The following is a 25,980-nucleotide window of genomic DNA, read 5'->3' as shown; positions in this document are numbered from 1 at the left end:
AGAAAGAGGGTGCCCCCCCTCTCCTTCCCTGAGGAGCTCTGAGGACAGGAAGAGTAGGTGGTGTTTCTTGCCCAAGACCAGAGGCTGGACTGTAATAGAACAGGATTTCTGTCCAGCCACTTAAAGTGAAACCTGGCAATCAGACTTTCATTCATTCATTCAATCATTTATTGAGCGCTTACTGTGTGCAGAGCACTGTACTAAGTGCTTAGGAAGTACGAGTTGGCACTTGTACGACTTCTCACTGGAAGGACGAGGACAATAACTGTAGGCTACTCAGGTGTCCAACGGCTCCTTATCCAGTTGGGACTTGTCCAGGCATTTAGATTTAGATGGATCCCAGACTGAGCCCCTTTTTTCCTTTCCTCCTTCCCCTCCCCACACGACTTGTATCTATATTTGTACAGATTTATTACTCTATTTTACTTGTACGTATTTACTATTCTATTTATTTTGTTAATGATGTGCATATAGCTTTAATTATTTGTTCTGACGACTTGACACCTGTTCACATGTTTTGTTGTCTGTCTCCCCCTTCTAGAGTGTGAGCCCATTGTTGGGTAGGGACCGTCTCTATGTGTTGCCAACTTGCACTTCCCAAGCACTTAGTACAGTGCTCTGCACACAGTAAGCGCTCAATAAATATGATTGAATGAATGAATGAATGAAATGCCCGGGAGTAAGAGGAGCTAGGTTCTAATTTCAGCTTCTCACTTGTCTGCTTTGGGACCTTGGTCAAGTCACTTCACTTCTCTGTGTTTACCCCATCTGTAAAATGGGGATTAAGATGGTAAGCCCCTTGAGGGACATGGACTGTGTCTAACCTGATTAGCTTGCGTCTACCCCAGCAGTTAGTAAATGCTTAATATCATTAAAAAAAATCGTGGCCTCATGGCTCAATCTCACTGTCATTCCCATAGATCACAGAGGCGCTTTCTGTGCGATCTACTAACATCTGACTTATGGGTAAGGACCACGGTAATCGTGCACTGTCAGCGTCTGTAGGAATAAAAGAAAACCAATGGACAAATCAAAGCAATTCAATTATAAGGACCTAAAAAGGGACTAGAAATAAAGCAAATCCTACTCAGATTCTGTCTGGAGTCATCAAAAGAGAACAACATTTCGGCAATTCTCTTTAAATAAAACTTTCTCTGGGGTTCCACATCACTTAATAAGGCATAGTTGCTGTCACCTGATACTGCATATGCAAAGTATAGGACGTAAAAACATAAATAAAAATTAACCTTCTGAAGACTTTTTGTCCTATTGTTTGCCCGTGATTTGAATCTTTTGTCATCATCTTGTTTTTATTGACTGTATAGTAGGAACAGCACAATGAACAAAGAACTGGAGGGAATTCTAAAGAGGTATTAGATGAGATCCTGCCAAAATAAGCTCTAATAGTGGTGAGGAAAGCAAGCAGAAAGTAGAAAAGTGCAAGTGGCTTTGTGGCTTTTTTGCGTCAAAGCCTCAGTGAGCCACAGAATGAAAAACTCCAATTTAGGACTAAGAAGGCCAGATGAGGTCCCAGCTGCTTCCTAAAATTTGGATCCACAAACCCAGGTGCTGATTTTGATTAGAAAGATATTATTCCTGAAGCCCAGACTGAAAGGAAGAAATAGCAATATTCTCACTGGAAGTTACAGAGGATCAGTGTGGTAATCTGTGTGGCCAACCAAAGATGATATGTCTTCAAACTGGTGGGTATCTCTCTCCCCTTCAATTACAACTCTTCCCAATGTGGTGAAATTTGAGGAATTCAAGAGAAGCAAAGTAGCTCAGTGAGAAGAGCCCGGGCTTGGGAGTCAGAGGTCATGGGTTCTAGTCCCGGCTCAGCCACTTGTCAACTGTGTGACTTTGGGCAAGTCATTTAACTTCTTTGGGCCTCAGTTACCTCATCTGTAAAATGGGGATTAAAAGTGTGAGCCCCACATGGGACAACCTGACTACCTTGTACCCTCCTCCCCAGCGCTTAGAACAGTGCTTGGCATGTAGTAAGTGCTTAACAAATGCCATCATTATTATTCATTCAATCATATTGATTGAGTGCTTACTATGTGCAGATCACTGTACTAAGCACTTGGGAGAGTACAATACAACAATAAACACATTCCCTGCACACAAAGAGCTTACAGTCTAGAGGGGGAATCTATATCTTTCCCTGAACCACTGAATATTGGTCTTGGTTGGGAATAATATTTGCTTCACTCCAAGGAGCTAACCTTTTCAGTGCCAATCCTATCCTTAAGGACTGACTCTTAGAACTGATAGAAATTTTGTACTAATTTATAATCAGACCACTCTGATCTTATTTCACGCTACTGTCTTGCCAATGAAACTTTCCAATACTCTGGGTAATAATAATAATAATAATAATAATAATAATAATAATAATAATAATAATAATAGTGGTATTTGTTAAGCGCTTACTATGTGCAAAGCACTGTTCTAAGTGCTGGGGGACACACAAGGTGATTAGGTTGTCCCACAAGGGGCTCACAGTCTTAATCCCCATTTTACAGATGAGGTAAGTGAGGCACGGAGAAGTTAAGTGACTTGCCCAAAGTCACAGAGCAGACAAGTAGCGGAGCTGGGATTAGAACCCATGACCTCTGGCTCCCAAGCCTGTGTTCTTTCCACTGAGCCACGCTGAAGTGAGTGGCAAAACTTTAGAACCAAACTCCCATCAGATCATTGTCTTTAGTTGCCTCAAGAATGAATTTAGAAGCTACAAAGAAAGTGATACAAAACCTTTCTTGGATCTATGAGAAGCAGCGTGGCTCAGTGGAAAAGAGCACGGGCTTTGGAGTCAGAGGTCATGGGTTCAAACCCTGTCTCTGCCAATTGTCAGCTGTGTGACTTTGGGCAAGTCACTTAACTTCTCTGTGTCTCAGTTACCTCATCTGTAAAATGGGGATTAAGACTTTGAGCCCCACGAGGGACAACCTGGTCACCTTGTAACCTCCTCAGCGCTTAGAACAGTGCTTTGCACATAGTAAGCGCTTAATAAATGCCATTATTATTATTATATTATTATTATCTAAGACATGTTTCAGAGTGAAGAAGAAGGAACAGCAAAATATTATATATCTGCGGCCTGGAGAATGTACCAAAAATGGATAGCGGTGTTTCAGACAAGACTTTGGTTTCCGGTATTAGGTGTACTGAAGAGCATTATTCTTTTTGCCCCTTGGATTCATATTGCTCGGCTTTTTGCTTGTTCAAATATTTGCATCACCTTGGCCGCTGGCACACAGCCTTCCCGCAGGATGGTGATGGTGCCTGGGGAGGAAGAGAGAGGGGAAGAAATATGATGGAGAGATAAATCTTATTCCTGTTAAAAATAAATCAATTCATTTGTAGTTATAAAAATTGCATCTTGCGTAGTTTAACGATCTGAGAACACAATAATGTCCACTTACCAGGGCCTAATTCAAGGAAATAAAAGAGAAAATAGTTCTTGGAATTTCCCTTCAGATCCCCAGCTTGCCTTCCTGTCAGAAGGCAGATTTTTTGGCCCTGAAGTTTTCTCCAGATCTTAAGCCTTTGATCTGAGCGAAGCTTTGACTGGGAAGGATTTCAGGTAAAACTGTGTAAAGTAGCAAAATGACCCAATCCTATTCCTTCCACCAATATCTAATCGGTCTGAACATCTATTTTAGTTTCATTGCTTTCCTGAGGATTTGGGTAAGGTCACCCGAGTAGATCAGTAGCACCTTCTCGGTGCTCCTGTCTTCCCCCTTGCTCCCATTCCATGAACCCAATTCCCCGGGTCAGCCCTCCCTGCATTGTCTAACCAAATGTCGTGACAGGACTCTGCTCACAGTAAGTGCTCAGCAATCTCGGCTCCGCCACTTATCAGCTGTGTGACCTTGGGCAAGTCACTTAACTTTTCTGTGCCTCAGTTCCCTCATCTGTAAAATGGGGATTAAGACCACGAGCCCCACGTGGGACAACCTGATTACCTTGTTTCTACCCCAGTGCTTAGAACAGTTCTTGGCACATAGTAAGCAATTAACAAATACCATCATCATCAAATTGTTGCCTGCCTGCTTGTTTTGTGTTGTTGTCTGTCTCCCCCTCCTGGACTGTGAGCCCCTTGATGGGTAGGAATTGTTTCTATCTGTTGCCAAATTGTACTTTTCAAGCGCTTAGTACAATGCTCTGCACACAGCAAGCACTCTATAATAATAATAATAATAATGATGGTATTTATTAAGCGCTTACTATGTGCAAAGCACTGTTCTAAGCACTGGGGAGGATACAAAATGATTAGGTTGTCCCACGTGGGGCTCACAGACTTAATCCCCATTTTACAGATGAGGGAACTGAGGCACAGAGAAGTCAAGTAACTTGCCCAAAGTCACACAGCTGACAAGTGGCGGAGCCGGGATTTGAACCCATGACCTCTGACTCCAAAGCCCAGGCTCTTTCCACTGAGCCGTGCTGCTTCTCTAAAATATGACTGACTGAATGATTTATTGATGACCATGACTCTGAGCTGTAGCTTGTGGTTAGCTGTTTCGTTTCAATTGTATTTCAATTAATCATATTTATTGAGTGCTTACAGTGTGTGAAGCACTGTACTAAGCTCTCTTGGCAACAGCACCTGAGAGGAGCCGGAGAGGATAGGAACGATTCTCCAGAGCACAATGAAATTACTCCGAGTTACCTTCTTCTATTCTCAGGCAATTGACCACAGTGGATGCCAGCACTTCATCGGACTCTCCGTCACAAAGAACACCCTCTAGTTTGTGTCCAAGGCGACTGATAGGAAAGGAAAGAAATCAGATGCTCGTCAGACTAAGAAGGAAAAAAAATCTTGCCATCTCTGCTCCGGTAACCATTATAAGAGCATGAAGTTAATGTAACCCAAATCCAATCAAGTGTGACTAGTAAGACTTTAGCTTACTTAACTAATTAAGACTGAATTCATAAAGATCCTGGAGCTTTGAGTCAAAAGGCATTATAGCAAGGCAAAAAGTTCATTATGGATCTCTAAGTCATGTGTGGACATAATACCAATTTGTGACTTCCTTTTTATTTTGCCATCTTCCTCTGATTCTCTTCAAAATGAAACCCTCCCCCGCCAGCTCCTGGACCATGCAATGCTTTAATTAAATGCTACTTTGTCTGTGATCAGATGGACATGGGGCTAGAGAAATAGCCAGTGTTAATTAAGAACTGTCAGTTCTTGCCCAGTGTGCTGGAATGCATATTATCACCTTGGCTATTTCCTCCTCATTGCAATATATCACTGTAGGTCCTGGATGGAACTGATCCTATGTGACCCTTGGAAACGGACAGTAAAAAAAGTGGGGCTTCCTAAGGTTTCCTAAGAGGCTTCCTAAGAAGGACCTAAGATGTGGGTTGAGGACTTTTAGTTTATCCTTCTCTTAGCAATAAAGAAAAGGGAACTACCCTATTTTATTATTATGTATCTGTGGTAACTTAGCAAGCAAACTCAGTTCAATGAGGTGAACTATTCTCCCTCTCTTCTAACCCAGATGAATTTTCCGTCTGGTGGAGAGGAGGGGACAGAAGGTCTGTGTTGAGCCACCGCGGCTTCTAGGTGGGAGAGAGAGAAAGAGGTTGTTTCTGTTTTGAAAAATGTTCTGGTGGATTTCCCAGGCCCTAGTTCCAAAGAGCTGCGGCCTCAGGGGCACTCACGAGATGACCATTTCGTGATGGGTGCTGTCGCTCTCTCCACTGGGGTTGGCCGAGGTGACGGCCAGGGGGCCGGTCATTTCAACGAGGTGGACCACGACCGTCTGGTCAGGCACTCGAATCATGATGCTGTCTTTGGTGCCCACTCGGTCAAAACCAGCTCCGACACCTGGGAGACGATGGGGAAGAGAAGTTCTGAAAATTAAAGGGTTTTTTTCATGGTATTTGTTAAGCAGCTTACTGTGGGTCAAACACTTTTCTAAGCACTGGGGTGAATACGAGGTAATCAGGTTGGGCACAATCCCTGTCCCATATGGGGCTCATAGTCTAAGTTTGAGGGAGAACAGGTATTATATTCATTTGAAGGTTGATGAAACTGAGGCTCAGAGAAGTTAAGTAACTTTCCCAAGGTCACCCGGCAAGCAAGTGGTGGAGCTGGGATTAGAACACAGATCTTCTGTCTCCCGGGCCCGTGCTCTTTTCCCTTAGCCAAGCTGCTTCCTATATTGTTGTATATATTGTTCCTATAAGTTGTCTATGTTGGTCTTTCTCCTAAGACGCATTCTGCACCTTGACTCACTTCCTGGAAGGTTGGGGTGAGGAGATAAAACCAAATTGCCCACAAATATAATGTTCAGAGAGGAAATTGGAGGGTGAGAAAAACTCCCAGCTCTCTCACCCAACTTCTTCACCCATTCTCCCTTCTTGACAATGCAGCCAATGCTTCCAGGATAAATGCTGGCCATGAAGTCCCAGAGCAGGGGGGTGAAGGGAGGATTGGCAGCTCGCAACTGTTCTAAATTGGAGATGAAGATGCAGATAGGCTTGTCTTGAGGTCTGTCCTGTCAAAAATAAGAGGGAGAAGACAGTCGATATTTAGAAAGAGAAAGGGTATTCGGGAGGTACTGGATTAAATACATTGCTACGGGAATCTCTGCATTAGCTCCCAAGAATCAGTCAGTGCTGGAAAATTGTTCAGGATCTCACTGCTAGCAGGAACTAGGGAAGAAAGCCCAACAGGCCCCAAACTAAGCCTACAATCCCACCCTCTGGGCAAATTTCAGCTTCAGAGAGAAGAGAGAGAAGCAGTGAGGCTTAGTAGAAAGAGCACAGGCCTGAGAGTCAGAGGATCTGGATTTCTAATCCCAACTCTGACACTTGTCTGGCTTGTGACCTTCTCTGTTCCTCAGTTACCTCACCTGTCAAATGGGGACTAAGGTTGTGAGCCATATGGGACAAGGACTGTGTTCAACCTGATCAGCTCGTGTCTACCCCAGAATTTAGTACAGTACCTGGAATGTACTAAGCGCTCAATGAATTCCATTAAAAACAAATACAAACAAACAACAAGCAAGCCAAATAAACATAAGGAAGGAGCTGGAAGGAGCATAGGCCAGAGTGTCAGAAAACCTGAGTTTAAATCCCGATTTCGCCATTCGTATGCTATCGAACCCTGGGCAAGTATCTTACCTTCTCTGCACCCCTGTTTCCTCATCTATAAAATGGGAATCCAATTCCTGTTCTCCCATCCCCTAAGACTGGGAGCCCCATGTGAGTCAGGGACTGTGTCTCATCTTAGAGCAGGCTCCTGTTAACTGTATTTTGACTTAATAATAATAATTATAATAAGACGCAGCGTGGCTTAGTGGAAAGAACACAGGCTTGGAAGTCAGAGGACATGGGTTCTAATCCCGGCTCCACTGTTTGCCTGTTGTGTGACCTTGGGCAAGCCACTTAACTTCTCTGTGCCGCAGTTCCCTCTTCTGTAAAATGGGGATGAAGACTGTGAGCCCCACGTGGGACAACCTGATTACCTTGTATCACTTCTCTGTGCCGCAGTTACGTCATCTGTAAAATGGGGATGAAGACTGGGAGCCCCATGTGGGACAACCTGATTACCTTGTATTACTTCTCTGTACCTCAGTTACCTCATCTGTAAAATGGGGATGAAGACTGTGAGCCCCATGCGGGACAACCTGATTATCTTGTATCTACCCCAGCACTCAGTACAGTTCTTGGCACATAGTAAGTGCTTAACAATTACCATAATAATAATAATAATTATTATTATTATTATTAAGTGCTTACTATGTGCCAAGCACTGTATTTAGTGCTCGGCACTGTTGGGAAGCAGTACGGCATAGTGGATAGAGCATGGGCCTGAGAGTCAAAAGGGTTCTAGCCCCAACTCTGCCACCTGTCTGCTGTGTGACCTTGGGCAAGTCATTTCACTTCTCAGTACCTCAGCTACCTCATCTTTAAAATGGGAATTAAGACTGTGAGCCCCATGTGGGACAGAGACTGTGTCCAACCTGATTTTCTTGTATCCACCCCAGCACTTAGTACAGTGCCTGGCACAGAGTAAGCACTTGACAAATACCACAGTTATTGTTATGACAAAGCACTGAGCGCTGTACTAAGTGCTGGAGTGTGGGACGCTTCTAACATAGTGTACCTGGCTACAGACCTGGATGACTGATTTTTAGGCAGAAAATCTTAGACAGAGGCGAGGATCGCCGAAACAGGGTGGGTACCTTGATTCTGTAGATCTTCTCAATGGCTTCTGAGTGTTTACATGAGGCTGCCAGGGCGTATACCGTGTCGGTGGGTACTCCGCACACCCCTCCATCATCCAACAGCTTTGCGATGATCCTCAAACTGCTGGTCCGATGGGAGAGAGGGCACACACATGGTGGTGATAATTTGGTTTCCTGTTTCCGTTTCTTCCCCTGGAAGAGAGAACGGAACCCGGAAAGCCCGTAAGTAATTGGATAAACCTTGTCTGATATCAGTATTGGAACTACCCCTGCGTAAATTCTTTACCTTGTTCTACAGGCCCTCGCCAAATGTCCAGCCTGTAAGTGCCTTTGGAGGTGATGATGCCCCAAAGCCCAGTAAGGGAAAATCAGGCTCTAGAAGCTGATCTTACAAGCTTCCTGACAGGGTAGTGCCAGGTGACCATTATTTCTAACTTCTTACTAACTTCTTCTAACTTCTTGGTCAGCTCATGGCCACAGCTGGGTCCTAGGACTGTTCCCAGCCAATCCCACATCACTGGGAAGAGAGAGGACCAGAGAAGAGGTTCCATCCGCTCCCAGTGCCAGGAAAGTGCAAAGGTGAGAAAGGTGAGAAACCACATGGCCTATTGGCAAGAGCACGGGCTTGGGAGCCAGAGGACCTGGGTTCTAATCCTGACTCCATGACTGACTTCCTATGTGACTTTGGTAAAGTCACTTGACTTTTCCACGCTTAAGGTTCCTCACCTGCAAAATGGAGATTTAATACCTGTTTTCCCTTCCACTTAGACTGTGGGCAGCGATTGTGCCTGACCTAATTATCTTGTATCTACTCTGACACTTGGTGCAGTGCTTGGCACATAGTAAGCACTTAACAAATACCACAATTATTATTAATATCCCTACATCACTAAGAAGAGAGAGGACCAGACAAAGCATTACGGGCAAAGGAGTCTCACCCCAATCTCCTTGTCCTTATATTTAATGGTACTTTTTAAGCACTTACTATGTGTTGGGCACTGTACCTGGGACAGATACAAGCTAATCAGATCGGACACAGTCCCTGTCCCACATAGGGCTCACAGTCTTAATCCCCCTTTTACATAGGAAGTCACTGAGGCCGAGAGAATTTAAGTGGCTTGCCCAAGGTCACACATCAGACAAGTGGCGGAGGTGGGATTAGAACCCAGGTTCTCTGACTCCCAGCCCCATGTTTTACCCACTAGGCTACGCCGCTTCTCTATCCTTGAAATAGCCACGTCTTTCCCGTCTCTTCAACAACCAGAGATTAAATGTCCTTTTTGTCTACTTCAGGTGTGTCAAGCTCCAAATATCGAGTCTGAATATCACTGACTGAATTAATCCTCTCTTTTTAATTTCATATGCTTAAGAGCCAGGAGAGTTTGAACACGACATGCAAATGTATGCTAATGATGGGCAAATCAAGTCGGCCCCAGGGAGACTGAGTAACGATCTGTCAGCCTAACTTAAAAGCCCCAAGTACAGGGACCATGTTCATTTTAAATCTTAACCGAGACAACTATTCGAGGACCACAAGGGCTAAAAATAGGCAGTGAGACATTTTCCACTTCCAGTCTGGAAAAAAGGGCTGCCCTGTCCCTGATTCAGATTGTTTACTGGGAAAATCCTGTGGTGTTCCGTGCCTGTTTAAGCCGATGGAAACCCAAAGACCGATCCCATCCCCTTGCTAAATTTCATCCACACCCGCAGACGTCTAGGCTTTAGCGGAAGAGGAGGCTTGTACGACTGGACGCTTCCCTCTGCCTCTCTCAGGAGTCCCAAAGACATAGTCACTTATGTCTGCCCCTCCCACCCTCCTGTCCCACTGCAGCTCCTGTGTATTCTTGGTGATGAATGCGGTGGATTCATCATCATAAGAAATGACTCTTACCAGGAAGAGAGAGGGTCCCATCAGAAGAAGATCTTTGCCAAATACGCAGTTGACGAGAGAGGCCAAAGTCCCGTAGATGCAGATAGCACAGAAAAGAGCTAACATCGCAACTGCAAAACAGTAGCAGATCAAAGAGGTTGGTCAGCAAATACTTCCTGACCTCTGAGGCAGTACAGAGCTCTGTAATGGGGGAGGAAGGGAAAATTCACTTCTTGAATATATTTTGAAGTCTAAAATGACGCTCCAAAGTACACCCAGTCCCTTGATCCTACTGATTTGATCAGCTATTTGTCTCCCCCAAATAAAATCGAGCTTTTTAAAGAGTTCACACAACTGCAGTCTCATAATATGATGATTATGATGGTATTTATTAAGCACTTGCTGTGTACCAAGCTCCCCTCTCAGGGTCGCAACTGGAGAGTTTCCAGTCCTCTAACAGTCTCGGTTATGGGAAGGAGAGTCAAGCAGAGGCCTATCCATTCTATTCTTAGCTTGCCCAGTGGCTAGTAAGTGGAAGGCAACCTGCTACAAGTCAAAACTCACCCGTGCTGGGCAGCAGTGACACGAGACTTAAGTTTATTGTACAGAAGGAGGCAATGGTAAGCCACTTCCATATTTTTTACCAAGAAAATTGTATGGATCCAGTACCAGAATGATTGTTGATGGAGGTGGGGCATTCTGGAAGAGGTGTGTCCATGGCATCGCTATGGGTCATAGACAACTCGACAGCGTAAGACAAAACAAAATGTACCAAGCGCTAGAGTAGAAGTAAAGTAATCCGATCGGACAAGGCCCCTTGTCCCAAATCAATCAATCAATCAATCAATCGTATTTATTGAGCGCTTACTGTGTGCAGAGCACTGTACTAAGCGCTTGGGAAGTACAGGTTGGCAACATATAGAGACAGTCCCTACTCAACAGTGGGTTCACAGTCTAAAAGGGGGAGGCAGAGAACAAAACCAAACATACTAACAAAATAAAATAAATAGAATAGATATGTACAAGTAAAATAAATAAATAAATAAATAGAGTAATAAATTTGTACAAACATATATGCATATATACAGGTGCTGTGGGGAAGGGAAGGAGGTAAGATGGGGGGATGGAGAGGGGGACGAGGGGGAGAGAGGACAGCATTTTGCTTCCATTTTAAAGATGGGGAAACTGAAACACAGAAAAGTTAAGTAACTTGCCCAAAGTCACACCAGGCAGGCGCTAGAATCAGGCGTGGAACCCAAGTCTCTTAACTTCCAGTCCTCTGTTCTTTTCAGAGCTTAGTACAGTGCTCTGCACGCAGTAAGTGCTCAATAAATACAATTGATTGATTGACTGATTTCATAATAATAATAATTATGGTATTTATTAAGCCCTTACTCTGTGTTAAGCACTGTTCATTCATTCATTCATTCAATCGTATTTATTGAGTGCTTACTGTGTGTAGAGCACTGAACTAAGTGCTTGGGAAGTACAAGCTGGTCTAAGTAGATACGCGATAATCAGGTCAGGGAGAGTCCCAGTCCCATACGAAGCTCACAGGCTAAGTAGGAGGGAGAACAGGTATTGAATTCCCATTTTACAGTCGAGGAAACTGAGGCACAGAGAAGTCAAATGACTTGCACCCTTCATTCACCCTTCCCCCAGCCCCATAGCACTAATCCAGCACTTAGAACAGTGCTCCAGTGCTTAGAACAGTGCTTTGCACATAGTAAGCGCTTAATAAATACCATTATAATAAATACCATTATAATGCACAGTAGTAATTTATGTATTTATATTAATGTCTGTCTCCCTCTCTGCACTGCGAGCTCAACGTAAGCAGGGACCAAGTCTTCTAATTCGGTTGTATTGTACTCTCCCAAGCACTTAGGACAGTGCTCTGCAGACAGAACTGATCAATAAAAAATACGACTGACTGCCCAAGGTCGCACAGCAAACCAGTGGCGGATCTGGGATTAGAACCCAGGTCCTCTGACTCTTTCTTCCAGGCCACGCTGAGTCTCCCTTTTTCCATCCTATTTGTCAAATGGTAACTAACAACCGTCCAAGATTCCTTGACTGATTGTTCTACACCCCTGCCACGGTTCAAAGGGATGAGAAGAATGATCGAGGTCTATCTCATTAATATTACCTTTATGGAGACTACCAGTTCCAGCGCTTAGAACGGTGCTTTGCTTAATAACTGCTTAATAAATAACTAATAATAACTGCTTAATAAATGCCATCATTATTATTATTACAGAGGTACCTCCTCCAGGAGGCCTTCCCAGACTGAGCCCCTTCCTTCCTCTCCCCCTCTCCATCCCCACCGTCTTACCTCCTTCCCTTCCCCACAGCACCTGTATATATGTATATATGTTTGTACATATTTATTACTCTATTTATTTTACTTGTACATATCTATTCTATTTATTTTATTTTGTTAGTATGTTTGGTTTTGTTCTCTCTCTCCCCCCTTTTAGACTGTGAGCCCACTGTTGGGTAGGGACTGTCTCTATATGTTGCCAATTTGTACTTCCCAAGCGCTTAGTACAGTGCTCTGCACATAGTAAGCGCTCAATAAATACGATTGATGATGATGATGATGAAATGTTCCATCACAGATAAACCTTTTCCTGCTTTATCATACCTCTGTCTTTCTAGCTAACCACCCGGGGGACAGCAACCTATTGACTGAAATCAAATTGAGAATGGGATTCTATCCAATCTTTTATCAGCGTGGCTCAGTGGAAAGAGCCCGGGCTTTGGAGTCAGAGGTCATGGGTTCAAATCCCGGCTCCACCAGTTGTCAGCTGTGTGACTTTGGGCAAGTCACTTGACTTCTCTGTGCCTCAGTTCCCTCATCTGTAAAATGGGGATGAAGACTGTGAGCCCCCCGTGGGACAACCTGATCACCTTGTAACCTCCCCAGCGCTTAGAACTGTGCTTTGCACATAGTAAGTGCTTAATAAATGCCATCATTATTATTATAATTTTAGGTATTTCAAGGGCTTATCAAACCCCTTTGCATCCTGTGGCTTCCATGAACATTTGTTCATTTGACTTGCCTTAAAATCCATCAGTAGTGCCTTATTCAAATTCTGAGTGAGCCCAGAAGAAACTGAGCTCATTACCAATTGAGAGCTAATGACAAGAGCCTCAGTTAACTCATCTGTAAAATGGGGATTAAGACTGTGAGCCCCACGTGGGACAATTTGATCACCATGCATCCCCCCCAGCGCTTAGAACAGTGCTCTGCACATAGTAAGAGCTTAACAAATGCCATAAAAAAAGACCCTCAAGCATGACAGACCACCCTGCACATCCACAAAGCCTTAGTAAAAATCACATCTCCTCCAAAAAGCCTCCTCTGACTAAGCCCTCATTCCTCCTACTCTCGCTTCCTTCTGTGTCACCTCTGCACTTGGATTTCTCTTTATTTAATTTATTTAATGTATTTAATTTATTTATTTAATGTAATTTAATATCTGTCCCCCCTTCTAGACTGTAAGCTCCTTATGGGCAGGAGACACGTCTCCCCTCTCTGCAGTATTGTACTCTTCCAAGTGCTTAGTTTGGTGTTCTGCTCACGGTAAACACATAAGATTGATTGATTCATCACTGAAACACTGAATGATTGATTGATTGATTCATCTCCCGGGAAGTGATTTCCACTTTCGATACTTACTCTCAAGGGGCAGAGGTAATCTTTCCAGGGTGAAAAGAAGGAAACAGACAATCAAGATCTCCATGTTTAAAGTCAGAAGGAGCAACACTAAGTAGGATTGGGAAGCTGTAAGAAATGAAAAGAGGTTCATATTAGGAGATATTTCATTGCAACCAAATGCATTTCCATATCTTAGATTAGGCTGGATGCGTTTCAATTTTGAGACTATTGGACAAGTCGTTTTTTTCTGTGGGTTGGGTGATTTCGGGAGTGGTGCTTGTTCAGTTTATACAAAACAGAAGAAAAGATAATATGAAATAAACACAATGTAGCCAATTACCTGTTTATCAAACAGATCTTCCAGGGGCAAAGAAATAAAGTCATGAAATAAGGGGCCATCCTAAAGATATATAAGCACAACAGCAGAGCGAGGAACCCCTATGTCCTAAATCTGAGCCATCTTTAAAAATAATAATAATAATGGTATTTGTTAAGCCCTTACTGTGTGCAAAGCACTGTTCTAAGCGCTGGGGAGGTTACAAGGTGATCAGGTGTCCCCTGGGGGTCTCACAGTCTTCATCCCCATTTTACAGATGAGGGAACTGAGGCACAGAGAAGTTAAGTGACTTGCCCGAAGTCACACAGCTGACGATTAGCGGAGCCGGGATTAGAACCCCTGACCTGTGACTCCAAAGCCCGGGTTCTTTCCACTGAGCCAAGCTGCTTCTCTAACAATCTAGCAATCTAGCAATCTTTACTTAAAACAAACAAATCCAAAGAAAGGGTTTAAACTGAAGGATGTTCCATGCTTGAGAAACAGTGTGGCCTAGTGAAAAAAGCATGCCTGGGAGTCAGAGGACCTGGGTTCTAATCCTGGCTCTGCCACTTCTCAGCTGAGTGACTTTGGGCAAGTCACTTAACTTCTCTGTGCCTCAGTTACCTCATATGTAAAATGGGAATTAAGACTGTGAGCCCCATGTGGGACAACCTGATTACCCTTATCCCCCCCAGAACTTAGAACAGTGCTTGGTACATAGTAAGCGCTTAACAAATACCATCATCATCATCATCACCATCATCATCATCATCATCATCCCAGCTCTGCCACTTGTCTGCTCTGTGACCTTGGGCAAGTCCCTTAACTTCTCTGTGCCTCAGTGCCCTCATCTGTAAAATGGGGTTTAAGACTGCGAGCTCCATGAGCTCCATGTGGGACAGGGACTGTGTCCAATCTGATTATCCTTTAACTACCCCACCACTTAATACAGTTCCTGGCACATAGTAAGCACGTAACAAATACCATAAAGAATATTTGAGAGTAAGCTTCTTGAGGGAAGGAACTGCATTTTTTTAATGGTACTCATTAAGTGCCCGCTATGTACCAAGCACTGTAGTAACTGCTGGGGTAGATACAAGATAGTCAGGTTGGACACAGTCCCTGTCTCACACGTAGATCACAGTCCAAGTAGCAAGGAGTTCATACATTGAATCATTGATTCAGTCATATTTATTGAGTGCTTACTGTGTGCAGAGCACTGCAATCAATCAATCAATCAATCGTATTTATTGAGCGCTTACTGTGTGCAGAGCACTGTAGCCAATTACCTGTTTATCAAACAGATCTTCCAGGGGCACTGGAATGCTAAATGCTTGGAAAGTACAACAGATAGAGACAGTCTCTACCCAACAATGGGCTCACAGTCTAGAAGGGGGAAAGAAACAGCCAAACAAAACAAGTAGACAGGTGTCAATACCATTAGAATGGATAAATAGAATAATAGCTATATACACATCATTAATAAAACAAATAGGGTAATAAATACGTACAAATATACACAAGTGCTGTGGGGAGGGGAAGAGGGCAGGGCAGAGGGAGGGAGTGGGAGTGATGGGGAGGGGAGGAAGAGCAGAGGAAAAGGGGGGGCTCAGTCTGGGAAGGCCTCTTGGAGGAGGTGAGCTCTCAAGCAGTCAGATTGAATCCCCATTTTTCAGATGAGGTAACTGGGGCACAGAGAAGCAAGTGCTCTGTCAATCAATCAATCAATCAATCGTATTTATTGAGCGCTTACTGTGTGCAGAGCACTGTACCAAGCGCTTGGGAAGTACAAGTAAGGTCACACACAGCAGACAAGTGGCAGAGCCGGGATAAGAACCCAGGTCCTCTCTCTCCTGGTCCCATGCTCTTTCTACTAGGCCATTTTGCCCCTCTTGTTAAAAGTGCATCTTTTTGTTATGTATTACACTCTCCCAAGAACGTACTACCCTGCTTTGCACCCAGTAGGGACTCAGTAAATGGCGGTGTGGATGACATCATCTGGTAACTCAAGTCATCACTTCACTTTTTATCCTGGAGTGTCCAAGAACAGAGGGAAGCTGGGAAGGCGGAGAGGTGGAAGGAAGTTTGTGGGTCGGATAATAATAATAATCACAATAATGGCATTTATTAAGCGCTTACTATGTGCAAAGCACTGTTCTAAGCACTGGGGAGGTTACAGGGTAATCACTTTGTCCCCCGGGGGGGCTCACAGTCTTAATCCCCATTTTACAGATGAGGGAACCGAGGCACAGAGAAGCTAAGTGACTTGCCCAAAGTCACACAGCTGACAATTGGAAGAGCCAGGATTTGAACCCATGACCTCAGACTCCACAGCCCGTGTTCTTTCCATTGAGCCACTCTGCTTCTGTAAGACTGTAAGCCCCACGTGGGACAACCTGATCACCTTGTATCTCCCCCAGCTCTTAGAACAGTGTTTTGTACATAGTAAGTGCTTAACAAATGCCATTATTATTATTATTATAAGCACAAATAGTTGTCTGCTGTTTGCACAGATTACTACTATTCAAGAGGGCAAAACTGACATGGTGTTAGTAAAATGCCAGAAACTCAGCATTAATCATCTATAGAAATATCATGTAATTGGGTCCAGAACAGTGAGAGATTGGCAGAAAATCCCCTTAACCTGAATACTCCTGTCATGGAATCTTACCCAAGAGGATCAAAAAGACGTTGACCACTAAAAAGGCAACAGCCCCTGCTGTGAATCCTCCATCACTCTCAGGATTGATGTTCAGCAGATGACCTGAAAAAGACAATAGCAGCAGATGAACCCCATTTTTTATTGACATATGTTAAGCAATTTCTACACTGTTCTAAGCACTGGGGTAGATACAAGTTCACCATCTAAGTAGGAGGGTGAAAAGGTATTTTTATTATGGTATTTGTTAAGCACTTACTAAGTGTCAAGCACTGTTCTAAGCACTGGGGGGATACAAGGAAATCAGATTGTCCTACGTGGGGCTCACAGTCTTAATCCCCATTTTATAGTTGAGGAAACTGAGGCACAGAGACATTAAGTGACTGGCCCAAAGTCACACAGCTGACAAGTGGTGGAGCGGAATTAGAACCCATGACCTCTGACAAGCCCTTGCTCTTATATGTTGCCAACTTGTACTTCCCAAGTGCTTAGTACAGTGCTCTGCACACAGTAAGCGCTCAATAAATATGACTGATCGATTGATTGATTTCCACTGAGCCACGCTGCTTCTCTATTGACTCCCTTCTATTGACTCCCAGTTTTACAGTTGAAAAAACTGAAGCACAGAGAAGTTAAGTGAATTGCCCAAGGTAACACAGCAGGCAAGTGTGGAGCAGAATCAGAACCCAGTTCCTCTGGCTTCCAGGCCTGTGTTTTATTCACCGTATCCAATGTGATCATCTTGAATCTACCTTGGTGCTTAGTGTAGTGTTTGGCTCGTAGTAAGCGCTTAAGAAAACATTACTAATTATTATTATATTGTAAGGCTATTTTCAGAACTAATGAAAAATGAACATGTGGTCACGTGTCTATCCAGGGAAAAAGGAAATCACAACCATTTGTGCTCAGTGGAGTAGAGCCCGGGCTTTGGAGTCAGAGGTCATGGGTTCGAATCCCGGCTCCTCCACATGTCCACTGTGTGACGTTGGGCAAGTCACTTAACTTCTCGGAGCCTCAGTTACCTCATCTGTAAAATGGGGAGAATGACTGTGAGCCCCACGTGGGACAACCTGATCAACTTGTATCCCCCCCTGCACTTAGAACAGTGCTTTACACATAGTAAGCACTTAACAAATGCCATTATTATTATTATTATTATTATTATTAAAATGAAATTATCTGCATGCTCTCTTTAAAGAAAGGGAATACTATGAAAGCATACCACAGCCCCGACCATTTAGGTAATGTTTTCTTACCTCGTAAACTATGCCAACAAGCAGACTCAAGGGTGATTTGATGGCAGTGATCTAAGCAAACCTGCTAAACAGGGTAATCTATTGCAGTCTCAGACTACAAGACAATAAATGTCATCATCATCAATCATCATCAATCGTATTAATTGAACGCTTACTGTGTGCAGAGCACTGTACTAAGCGCTTGGGAAGTACAAGTTGGCAACATATAGAGACAGTCCCTACCCAACAGTGGGCTCACAGTCTAAAAGGGGGAGACAGACAACAAAACCAAACATACTAACAAAATAAATAGAATAGATATGTACAAGTAAAATAAATAAATAAATAAATAGAGTAACAAATATGTACAAACATATATACATATATACAGGTGCTGTGGGGAAGGGAAGAAAATGAAGGGTTTGGTGCGCAGGAATATAAACTCCTTGATATTGGAGTCATTTCAGATTAACTCTGAATATCACATCAACCATGAATTAAGAAATAAATTGTGACTCCTAAATTTACTCACCTTACGAACTCCTCTGGGGAGCATCCCTAATGATGATTAGTGTCATATACTGAGCCACTTGGGAAGATGCTAATTCTGCCTGGGTGCTTTTTGGAGATCCTTGACAAACTCTTGCCCAAAAGTGGGGGGGAAAGTTGGCGGGGGAGATGGGGGGAACTGGGAGGCTTTTTGCAGTTTATTTGCAAAGTTCAACTTAATCCTTGGGCTTTTTCCCCTCACAAAAAGCCCACTTCTCACATCATTAGAAACAAGCTGAGGGAAGCAGCGTTGTCTTGTAGCTACAGCCCGGGCCTGGGCATCAGAAGGACCTGGGTTCTAATCCCAGCTCTACCATTTGTTGGTTGTGTGACCTTGGGCAAGTTGCTTAACTTCTCTGTGCTTCAGTTACCTCAACTGTAAAATGAGGATTTAGAGTGTGAGCTTCATGCGGGACAGAGACTGGGTCCAATCTGTTTAGCTTGCATCTACCCCAGCACTTTGTACAATGCCTGGTAATAGTAAGCATTTAACAAATACCATAAAAAAATGACAAGCCCTATTCCCATCACCTAGGTTCAGTGTGGCCCTGAGATGCAAGAGGGCAATGCATTGTCACAGGAAAATGATTAGTCGTGGCACTATTTTATGCCTTGAAATCAGGCACTATTTTATGCCTTGAAATCAGGCTGGAGGACGAATGACATAGTATGGTGTTTGGTATTTGTTAAACGCTTACTATGTGTCAAGCACTGTTCTAAGCGCAAGTTAAGTCGGACAGAGTCTCTGCCTCAAATGGGGCTTGCATTCTAAATGGGAGGGAAAACAGGGATTGAATCCCCACTTGACAGGTGAGGAAACTGAGGAACAGGGAAGTTAAATGACTTGCCCAAGGTCACACAGGAGGCAACTGGCAGGGCCAGAATTCCAACCCAAGTTCTCTGATTCTCAGATCCATGCTCTTTCCTCTAGGCCATGCTGCTTCTTATGGTTATGCATAATAATAATAATGGCATTTATTAAGCAGTTACTATGTGCAAAGCACTGCTCTAAGCACTAGGGAGGTTACAAGGTGATCAGGTTGTCCCACGGGGGGCTCACAGTCTTAACCCCCATTTTACAGAAGAGGGAACTGAGGCACAGAGAAGTTAAGTGGCTCACCCAAGGTCACACAGCTGACAGTTGATGGAGCTGGGATTTGAACCCGTAACCTCTTACTCCAAAGCCCGTGCTCTTTCCACTGAGCCACGCTGCTTCTCTGCATGCATGTACACACTATGTGCAAAGGCTCTATAAATCTATCAGGGTCCTATATAAGAGTGTCGCCTTGAGGAAGGTGAATTCTTCTAGGAATCACTAGACCTGCGCTCTTGTCTTAATTTTGCTACTGGTTACCATAGGTAGCTTCGAGATTGTGAGGTAGCAAGGTCATAACGGCCCCATTATAATTACCTAATGAGCTGACTCTGTTTACCCAGTGGGTGTGGTAGAGTCACTCAGATGAATCTCGAAATTCAAGGATTTAGCATCATGGGAAAGTTCATTATCGTCATCATCACCACCACCATCATCATCGCCACCCAGAATTTTAGTCTAATTTTGGGGGGCAGAGAGTAAGGCTCCAACAAGAATTCTGTGGTTAAAAGAACTTCTCACAGATTCTCTCTAGGCCTAAATTAGGATGACACTCCATTAGGGGAGGGGATCAGGCTGGAGCATTTATGGACAGAAATACTGGTGTTCCAAGAAAGCGCTGTATGAACTAGACTGAAAGCTTCTAGAGGGCAGGGGTCATGTCTACCAGCTCCTCTATACTGTCCCGGCTCTGCCACATGTCTGCTGTGTGACCTTGAGCAAGTCACTTAACTTCTCTGAGCCTCAGTTACCTCATCTGTAAATGGGGATTGACTGTGAGCCCCACGTGGGACAACCTGATCATGTTATATCCCCCCCAGCGCTTAGAACAGTGCTTTGCACATAGTAAGCGCTTAACAAATGCCATCATCATTATTATTATTACTCTCCCAAGTGCTTAGTACAATGCTTTGCACAGCATGAGCTCAACAAATACCACCGAACTATAGCTTTTAATGGTATTTGTTGAGTGTTTACTATGTACCAGGCACTGTATTAAGTACTGGTGTAGTTACAAGATAATTGGGATGATTTTAATTCCCATTTTACAAATGAGGTAACTGAGGCGCAGAGAAGTCAAATGACTTGGCCAAGGTCACATATCAGAGAAGTGGCAGAGACTAGGTTCCGCTGATTTCCAGGCCTGTGACCGAACTGGGACCCCTTCAGTCTGCGGACAATTCGGCAGGGATGCTGATCTGTGGATTTCCATGTTTATTTGTGGTAAAAAGTGAAAGTTAATTTCCAGGGCTTTTCCCAGTAGATTTGTTCCCCTTTGAAGCCTTAGTGAGGAAATCCCTTAGAGGCAGCTTTTGTTTTACAGAAAAACCACTGAAAGACAATACCCTGCTCAAAGTTTGCCTCAGTCCAGGGATGAAGGCCATTCTGACCAGGAGAGGAGATGTCTCTCCCTGGGGAACAGCATGGCCACATAACAAGAGCAGAAGATGGGGGTTCTAATCCCGGCTCTGTCACTTGTCTGCTGTGTGACTTTGGGCAAGTCACAATCAATCGTATTTATTGGGCACTTACTGTGTGCAGAGCACTTAACTTCTCTGTGCCCCAGTTACCTCATCTGTAAAATGGGGATTAAGAACATGGGCCCCATGTGGGGCAGGGACTACGTCCAACCTGATTAACTTGTACCTACCCAAATGCTTAGAACAGTGCTTGGCACATAGTAAGCACTTTGCTGGGGAAAGCACTCCCAAAGAAAATTTGCCTTGATCCTAATATCCCTTTTCAGGTTTAATTCCACATATTAAATTAGATGTTCTTCCCATCTCCCCCCTCTCTACTCATTTCATCCCCAACCCTCATTTCTCTTTCCCTTTTCTCTCCTCCTTCCTTCTCTTCCCTCCCTGCAGTTCATCATTCCCCTCCCTTCCTCTTGAAGAATCCCTCTGAGCTCATCATAGATTTTATAGCTGTGACCTAACCTTTCTCCTTCCCTCAGAGCATTTTGATTTCAAATTATTTGAGCCTTAAGACCCCAGCAAACCGTAGGTGTTTTTCCTCATTCTGTTCTTCTACAGGTCATGGAGACAATGAAATGCAAATTTGAAAAGGGTATCTAGGAGAAAGGAATTGACTACAATTGCCTCAAGTGGGTACCGACCTGAAAATGAATCCCCCATTAGCATCAGCCCATTTCCAAATTCTTACTATGAAACAACTCCTCTCCTATTGGGAGGTATTAAAATGATCTAAGTAAAGAAGCATAATTCTCTCCTTGGGGCTAAGGAAAGCACAACAGGCTGTTTATTAAAGCCCTCTTTCCCTGCAGAGTCTCCGAGGAGTTCAGGTTACTCCCAGCTTTTCCTGAAGGAATTTTCTGCTATCATCACAACTGTATTTTTGTCTACGACAATCGACCACTCGAAAAGTCAGCTCCAGGCATGGGCTGAGGAAATGTTCTAGCATTACCTGCTTTGTCCCTCATCCATGCCCTGCTCTTCAGGCTGTCTGCTTGAAGTCAGTATCAAAAGCTTAGGGTTGATGCTGATGATGGTATTTGTTAAGTGCTTACTTTGTGTCGAGTATTGTTCTAAGTGTTGATGTCTATACAAGCTCATCAAGTTGGACACAATCCTTGTGGAGCTCACAGTCTTAATCCCCATTTTACGAATGAGGGAACTGAGGCCCAGAAAAGTGAAATGACTTGCCCAAGGTCACACAGCAGACAAGTGGCGGAGCTGGAATTAGAACCCAGGTCCTTCTGTCTCCGAGGCCTGTGTCTTCAGGTCACGGTGCTTATTGACATCTTCATTTCCTCCCCTGAAGAGAGTGGAGTTCTAGACTGTGAGCCCACTGTTGGGTAGGGACAGTCTCTATATGTTGCCAACTTGTACTTCCCATGCGCTTAGTACAGTGCTCTGCACACAGTAAGCGCTTAATAACTGCGATTGAATGAATGAATGAATGGAGTTCCAAAATGTGAACTAGTGAAATTATCATTTTACTCTTGCCTAGCACAAACCATTCCTTTCTTTGGGCAAGTTCAAATTCTGTCCAATAATCAAGAAGGCAGTTTCTCTCCAGTGCATATGTCACTTCTTGGTAGGTACCCGGGAGAACACATTCAGGCTTTCAGGCTACTAAAAGAACATTTTTGTCTATCCAGAGGCAGAAGATCAGAAATTTCCAAGCCAGGCGCATCTGCATAATTACTGGAGTGAAATGAGTGTCCTCTAGACTGTAAACACATTATGAGCAAGGAATGTAATCGTAATAATAACAACAATAATAATTGTGGTATTTATTAAGAGCTTACTATGTGCCAGGCACTGTTTTAAGCACTGGGGCAGACCCCAATTAATCCAGTTGGACAGAGTCCTTGTCCATGTCCCACATAGGGCTCACAGTCCCATTTTACAGATGTGGGAACTGAGGCCCAGAGAAGTGAAGTGATTTGCCCAAGGTCACACAACAGACAAGTGACAGAGCCGAGAATAGAATGTGTCCGTAACACTGCTATATTCTACTCTCCCAAGCTCTTAGTATGATGTGCTGTGCAGAGAAGCAGCATGGCTCAATGGAAAGAGCACGGGCTTTGGAGTCAGAGGTCATGGGTTCAAATCCCAGCTCTGTCAATTGTCAGCTGTGTGACTTTGGGCAAGTCACTTAACTTCTGTGGGCCTCAGTTACCTCATCTGTAAAATGGAGATGAAGACTGTGAGCCCCATGTGGGATAATCTGATCACCTTGTATCCTCCCCAGCGCTTAGAACAGTGCTTTGCACATAGTAAGCGCTTAACAAATGCCATTATCATTATTATTATGTGCTGCACACAGTAAGCATTCAATAAATACAATTGATTAATTGATTGATTGACTAGTTCTAAACCCTTCACTTATTCCAAGACACTGGGGAGAAGAGAGCTCTCCACTATTGCTGAGAAAAAGAGGAACTGATAACTTACCTGCAAATCGAAGCCAGGTCCAGGTCGCCCAGATGGCCGCGTAGCAGAAAGGCAGGACCGCCCCAAACCTTCTCCCTCTCTGGACTTGAATCCTGGCCACATACAGCTGCAATACGGCTCCGGGAATCAGCACGGCGGGGATACCGAGGTGTTGCCGAACGGGATCGTTCGGAGCGCCTTGGATGGCGGAGAGGGCAGCCATTCCATTGCAGATGTAGAACAAGGCCTCAGAAACCTGACAGCTGGTAGTATCTGAGAAATCCTGAGTTCCGGTGAGGCGGCTTTTGAGAAAGCCTAGGAATTTCTCAAGGGTCGCACTTGATACCAGCTGGGGACCAACAGGGACCAGGGCCTTTTCGCCAATGGAGTTAATGAGGCGAGCGAAAGTGGCATACAGGGAAGCGGCTAAGAAGAGGCAGCAAGCGACACCAAAGAATATGTACCCTTCCTTGACTGGTATCTGATGGATAGTGGATATAGTTAGGAGCACAAAGAGGCCATTTTGGACGACCTCTAAAACATCCTTATTGAAAGACGCCAGGGAGAGGGTGCAGGCGACGATCAAGAAAAACCAATCCCCAAGCATTCCCTCCCTGCTCCCCTGCACATCCTGGGACCTGATGGAAACCGTCAGGGTGAACTGTTCCCACGACTGCACCAGCCAATAAAGGCTATGAACTCCAAACTTGGTCGTGTGATAGGCATCGTCTCGCAAGTAGCCGTAATAGCTGGAGAGGAGCTGACCGAAGGAGTTGATGGTGATCCACACCGCCCCGAGGTAGAAGACGTCTGAATATCCAAAGCAGAAGAAGGCAAATACGAAAGGGGAGATGGTGTCACACAAGTTGCTCAGGGCCATGGGCTCAGCGTACTTTGTGTTCTTCTTCTTCTCTTCGCCGATGCTCTTGGAGGAGGTGAGGTTGGCAGACCCCAACAGCAAGACGTTGAAAAGAGGGTTTCCGAACCCGGGGAGTACAAACCTCTGGGTGATGCCCTTGAACAGGAGAGCGGAAGCGCCGTAAAGCCCACAGATGACGATGACCAGCTCCAGGACCCCAGACACCACCAAGGCCCACGCTCCAAACAGGCCCACTGTCTCAAACACAAGGGTGAGGGTTATGGCCCCAAAGACGAAGGGCATGACGTAGTTCACGGTGGCCGAGCAGAAGGCCAGGATAAACGAGATGAAAATATAAGCCACCAGCCCCGGGAGCACGTCCTCCCTGACGGTCGGAATGGCGGTGGCCGTTGAATGATGAAGAGCGGCATCGCTCAGGTTGGTGTGGAGGGGGTAGGCCCCTGAAATGATTCGAGTGGCCCCGTAGCTGCTCCACAGACCAGCGAAAGCCAGAAATGCCGTCCCGCCCAGGTGGTCGTATTTCCGGAACGAGAGGAATCCCGCCAACAGCTGGGAGAACCCTCCTATCAGAATAAGGTGGACCCCTACAGGAAAGCAGAGGTGGAAAGATTGTGCAAATGACAACATGTGTGAGGACTGCCAAATGTTAGCCTAAGAGAATAATAGCAATAATAATTGTGGTATTTGTTAAGCGCTTACTATCATCATCATCAATCGTATTTATTGAGTGCTTACTATGTGCAGAGCACTGTACTAAGCGCTTGGGAAGTACAAATTGGCAACATACAGAGACAGTCCCTACCCAACAGTGGGTTCACAGTCTAAAAGTGGGCTCACAGTCTAAAAGTGGGCTCACAGTCTAAGTAACAGTCATAAATCACATAAGTCTAGGTCACAGTCATAGTAAGCTAGCACATAGCTTACTATGTGCTAGGCACTGTAGTAAGTGCTGGGGTAGACACAAGCAGGTCGAGTGGGACGCAGTCCCTGAACCACATGGGGCTCCAAGTCTTCATCCCAAGTCTTCATAGAGAAGCAGCGCAGCTCAGTGGAAAGAGAATGGGCTTTGGAGTCAGAGGTCATGGGTTCGAATTCTAACTCCACTAATTGTCAGCTGTGTGACTTTGGGCAAGTCACTTAATTTCTCTGTGCCTCAGTTACTTCATCTGTAAAATGGGGATTAAGACTGTGAGCCCCCCGTGGGACATTATAACCTCCCCAGTGCATAGAACAGTGCTTTGCACATAGTAAGCGCTTAATAAATGCCATCATTATTATTATCCCCATTTCACAGATGAGGTAACTGAGGCATGGAGAAGTGAAGTGACTGGTCCAAGGTCACGCAACAGACAACTGGCAGAACCGAGATTATAACCCATGTCCTCTGATTTCCAAGCCCGTGTTCTTGCCACTAGGCCATGCTGCTTCTCATGATGAACCCTCCTTACCTGCGAGGATGTTTTCAATCCCCTGGGGTTGGATGCTGGTGTAAGTCCAGAAGAAATTCTGCAAGCACACGAGCAAGGCGCTGATGACATTGGCTAGGAAGCCCAAGACTGAGGGTTCACTGTAAAACACAGCTGCAAAACCTTCTGGGCTTGACAT

The 25,980-nt window shown here is 44.6% G+C and overlaps 1 protein-coding gene across 1 annotated transcript; it reads right to left on the bottom strand.

Moving 5' to 3' along the window:
* Nucleotides 1–3,032: 3,032 nt before the first annotated feature.
* LOC119930061 lies at nucleotides 3,033–25,980 on the bottom strand. Its single transcript, XM_038748503.1, has 10 exons — nucleotides 25,824–25,980; nucleotides 23,517–24,959; nucleotides 16,729–16,821; nucleotides 13,763–13,867; nucleotides 10,099–10,208; nucleotides 8,205–8,399; nucleotides 6,350–6,512; nucleotides 5,674–5,839; nucleotides 4,676–4,770; nucleotides 3,033–3,285 (listed from the first exon to the last, which is right to left on the bottom strand). The coding sequence occupies exons 1-10, from the start codon at nucleotides 25,978–25,980 to the stop codon at nucleotides 3,200–3,202; spliced, it is 2,613 nt and encodes an 870-aa protein (XP_038604431.1). The 3' UTR covers nucleotides 3,033–3,199.

The sequence above is a fragment of the Tachyglossus aculeatus genome, chromosome 6 (assembly GCF_015852505.1).
Source record: "Tachyglossus aculeatus isolate mTacAcu1 chromosome 6, mTacAcu1.pri, whole genome shotgun sequence".
NCBI classification, from domain to species: domain Eukaryota; kingdom Metazoa; phylum Chordata; class Mammalia; order Monotremata; family Tachyglossidae; genus Tachyglossus; species Tachyglossus aculeatus.
This window is presented reverse-complemented; position numbering and strand designations above follow the sequence as displayed.

What these genes read in the sequence shown, in the direction of transcription:
- LOC119930061 (XM_038748503.1), bottom strand. Translation starts at nt 25,980, where the DNA reads ATGTCAAGCCCAGAAGGTTTTGCAGCTGTGTTTTACAGTGAACCCTCA. An exon ending in CGTCTTTTTGATCCTCTTGG is followed by an intron (nt 13,868 to 16,728) that starts GTAAGATTCCAT and finishes CATTTCTTACAG; the next exon opens with CTTCCCAATCCTACTTAGTG. An exon ending in CATCACGAAATGGTCATCTC is followed by an intron (nt 4,771 to 5,673) that starts GTGAGTGCCCCT and finishes CTTTCCTATCAG; the next exon opens with TCGCCTTGGACACAAACTAG.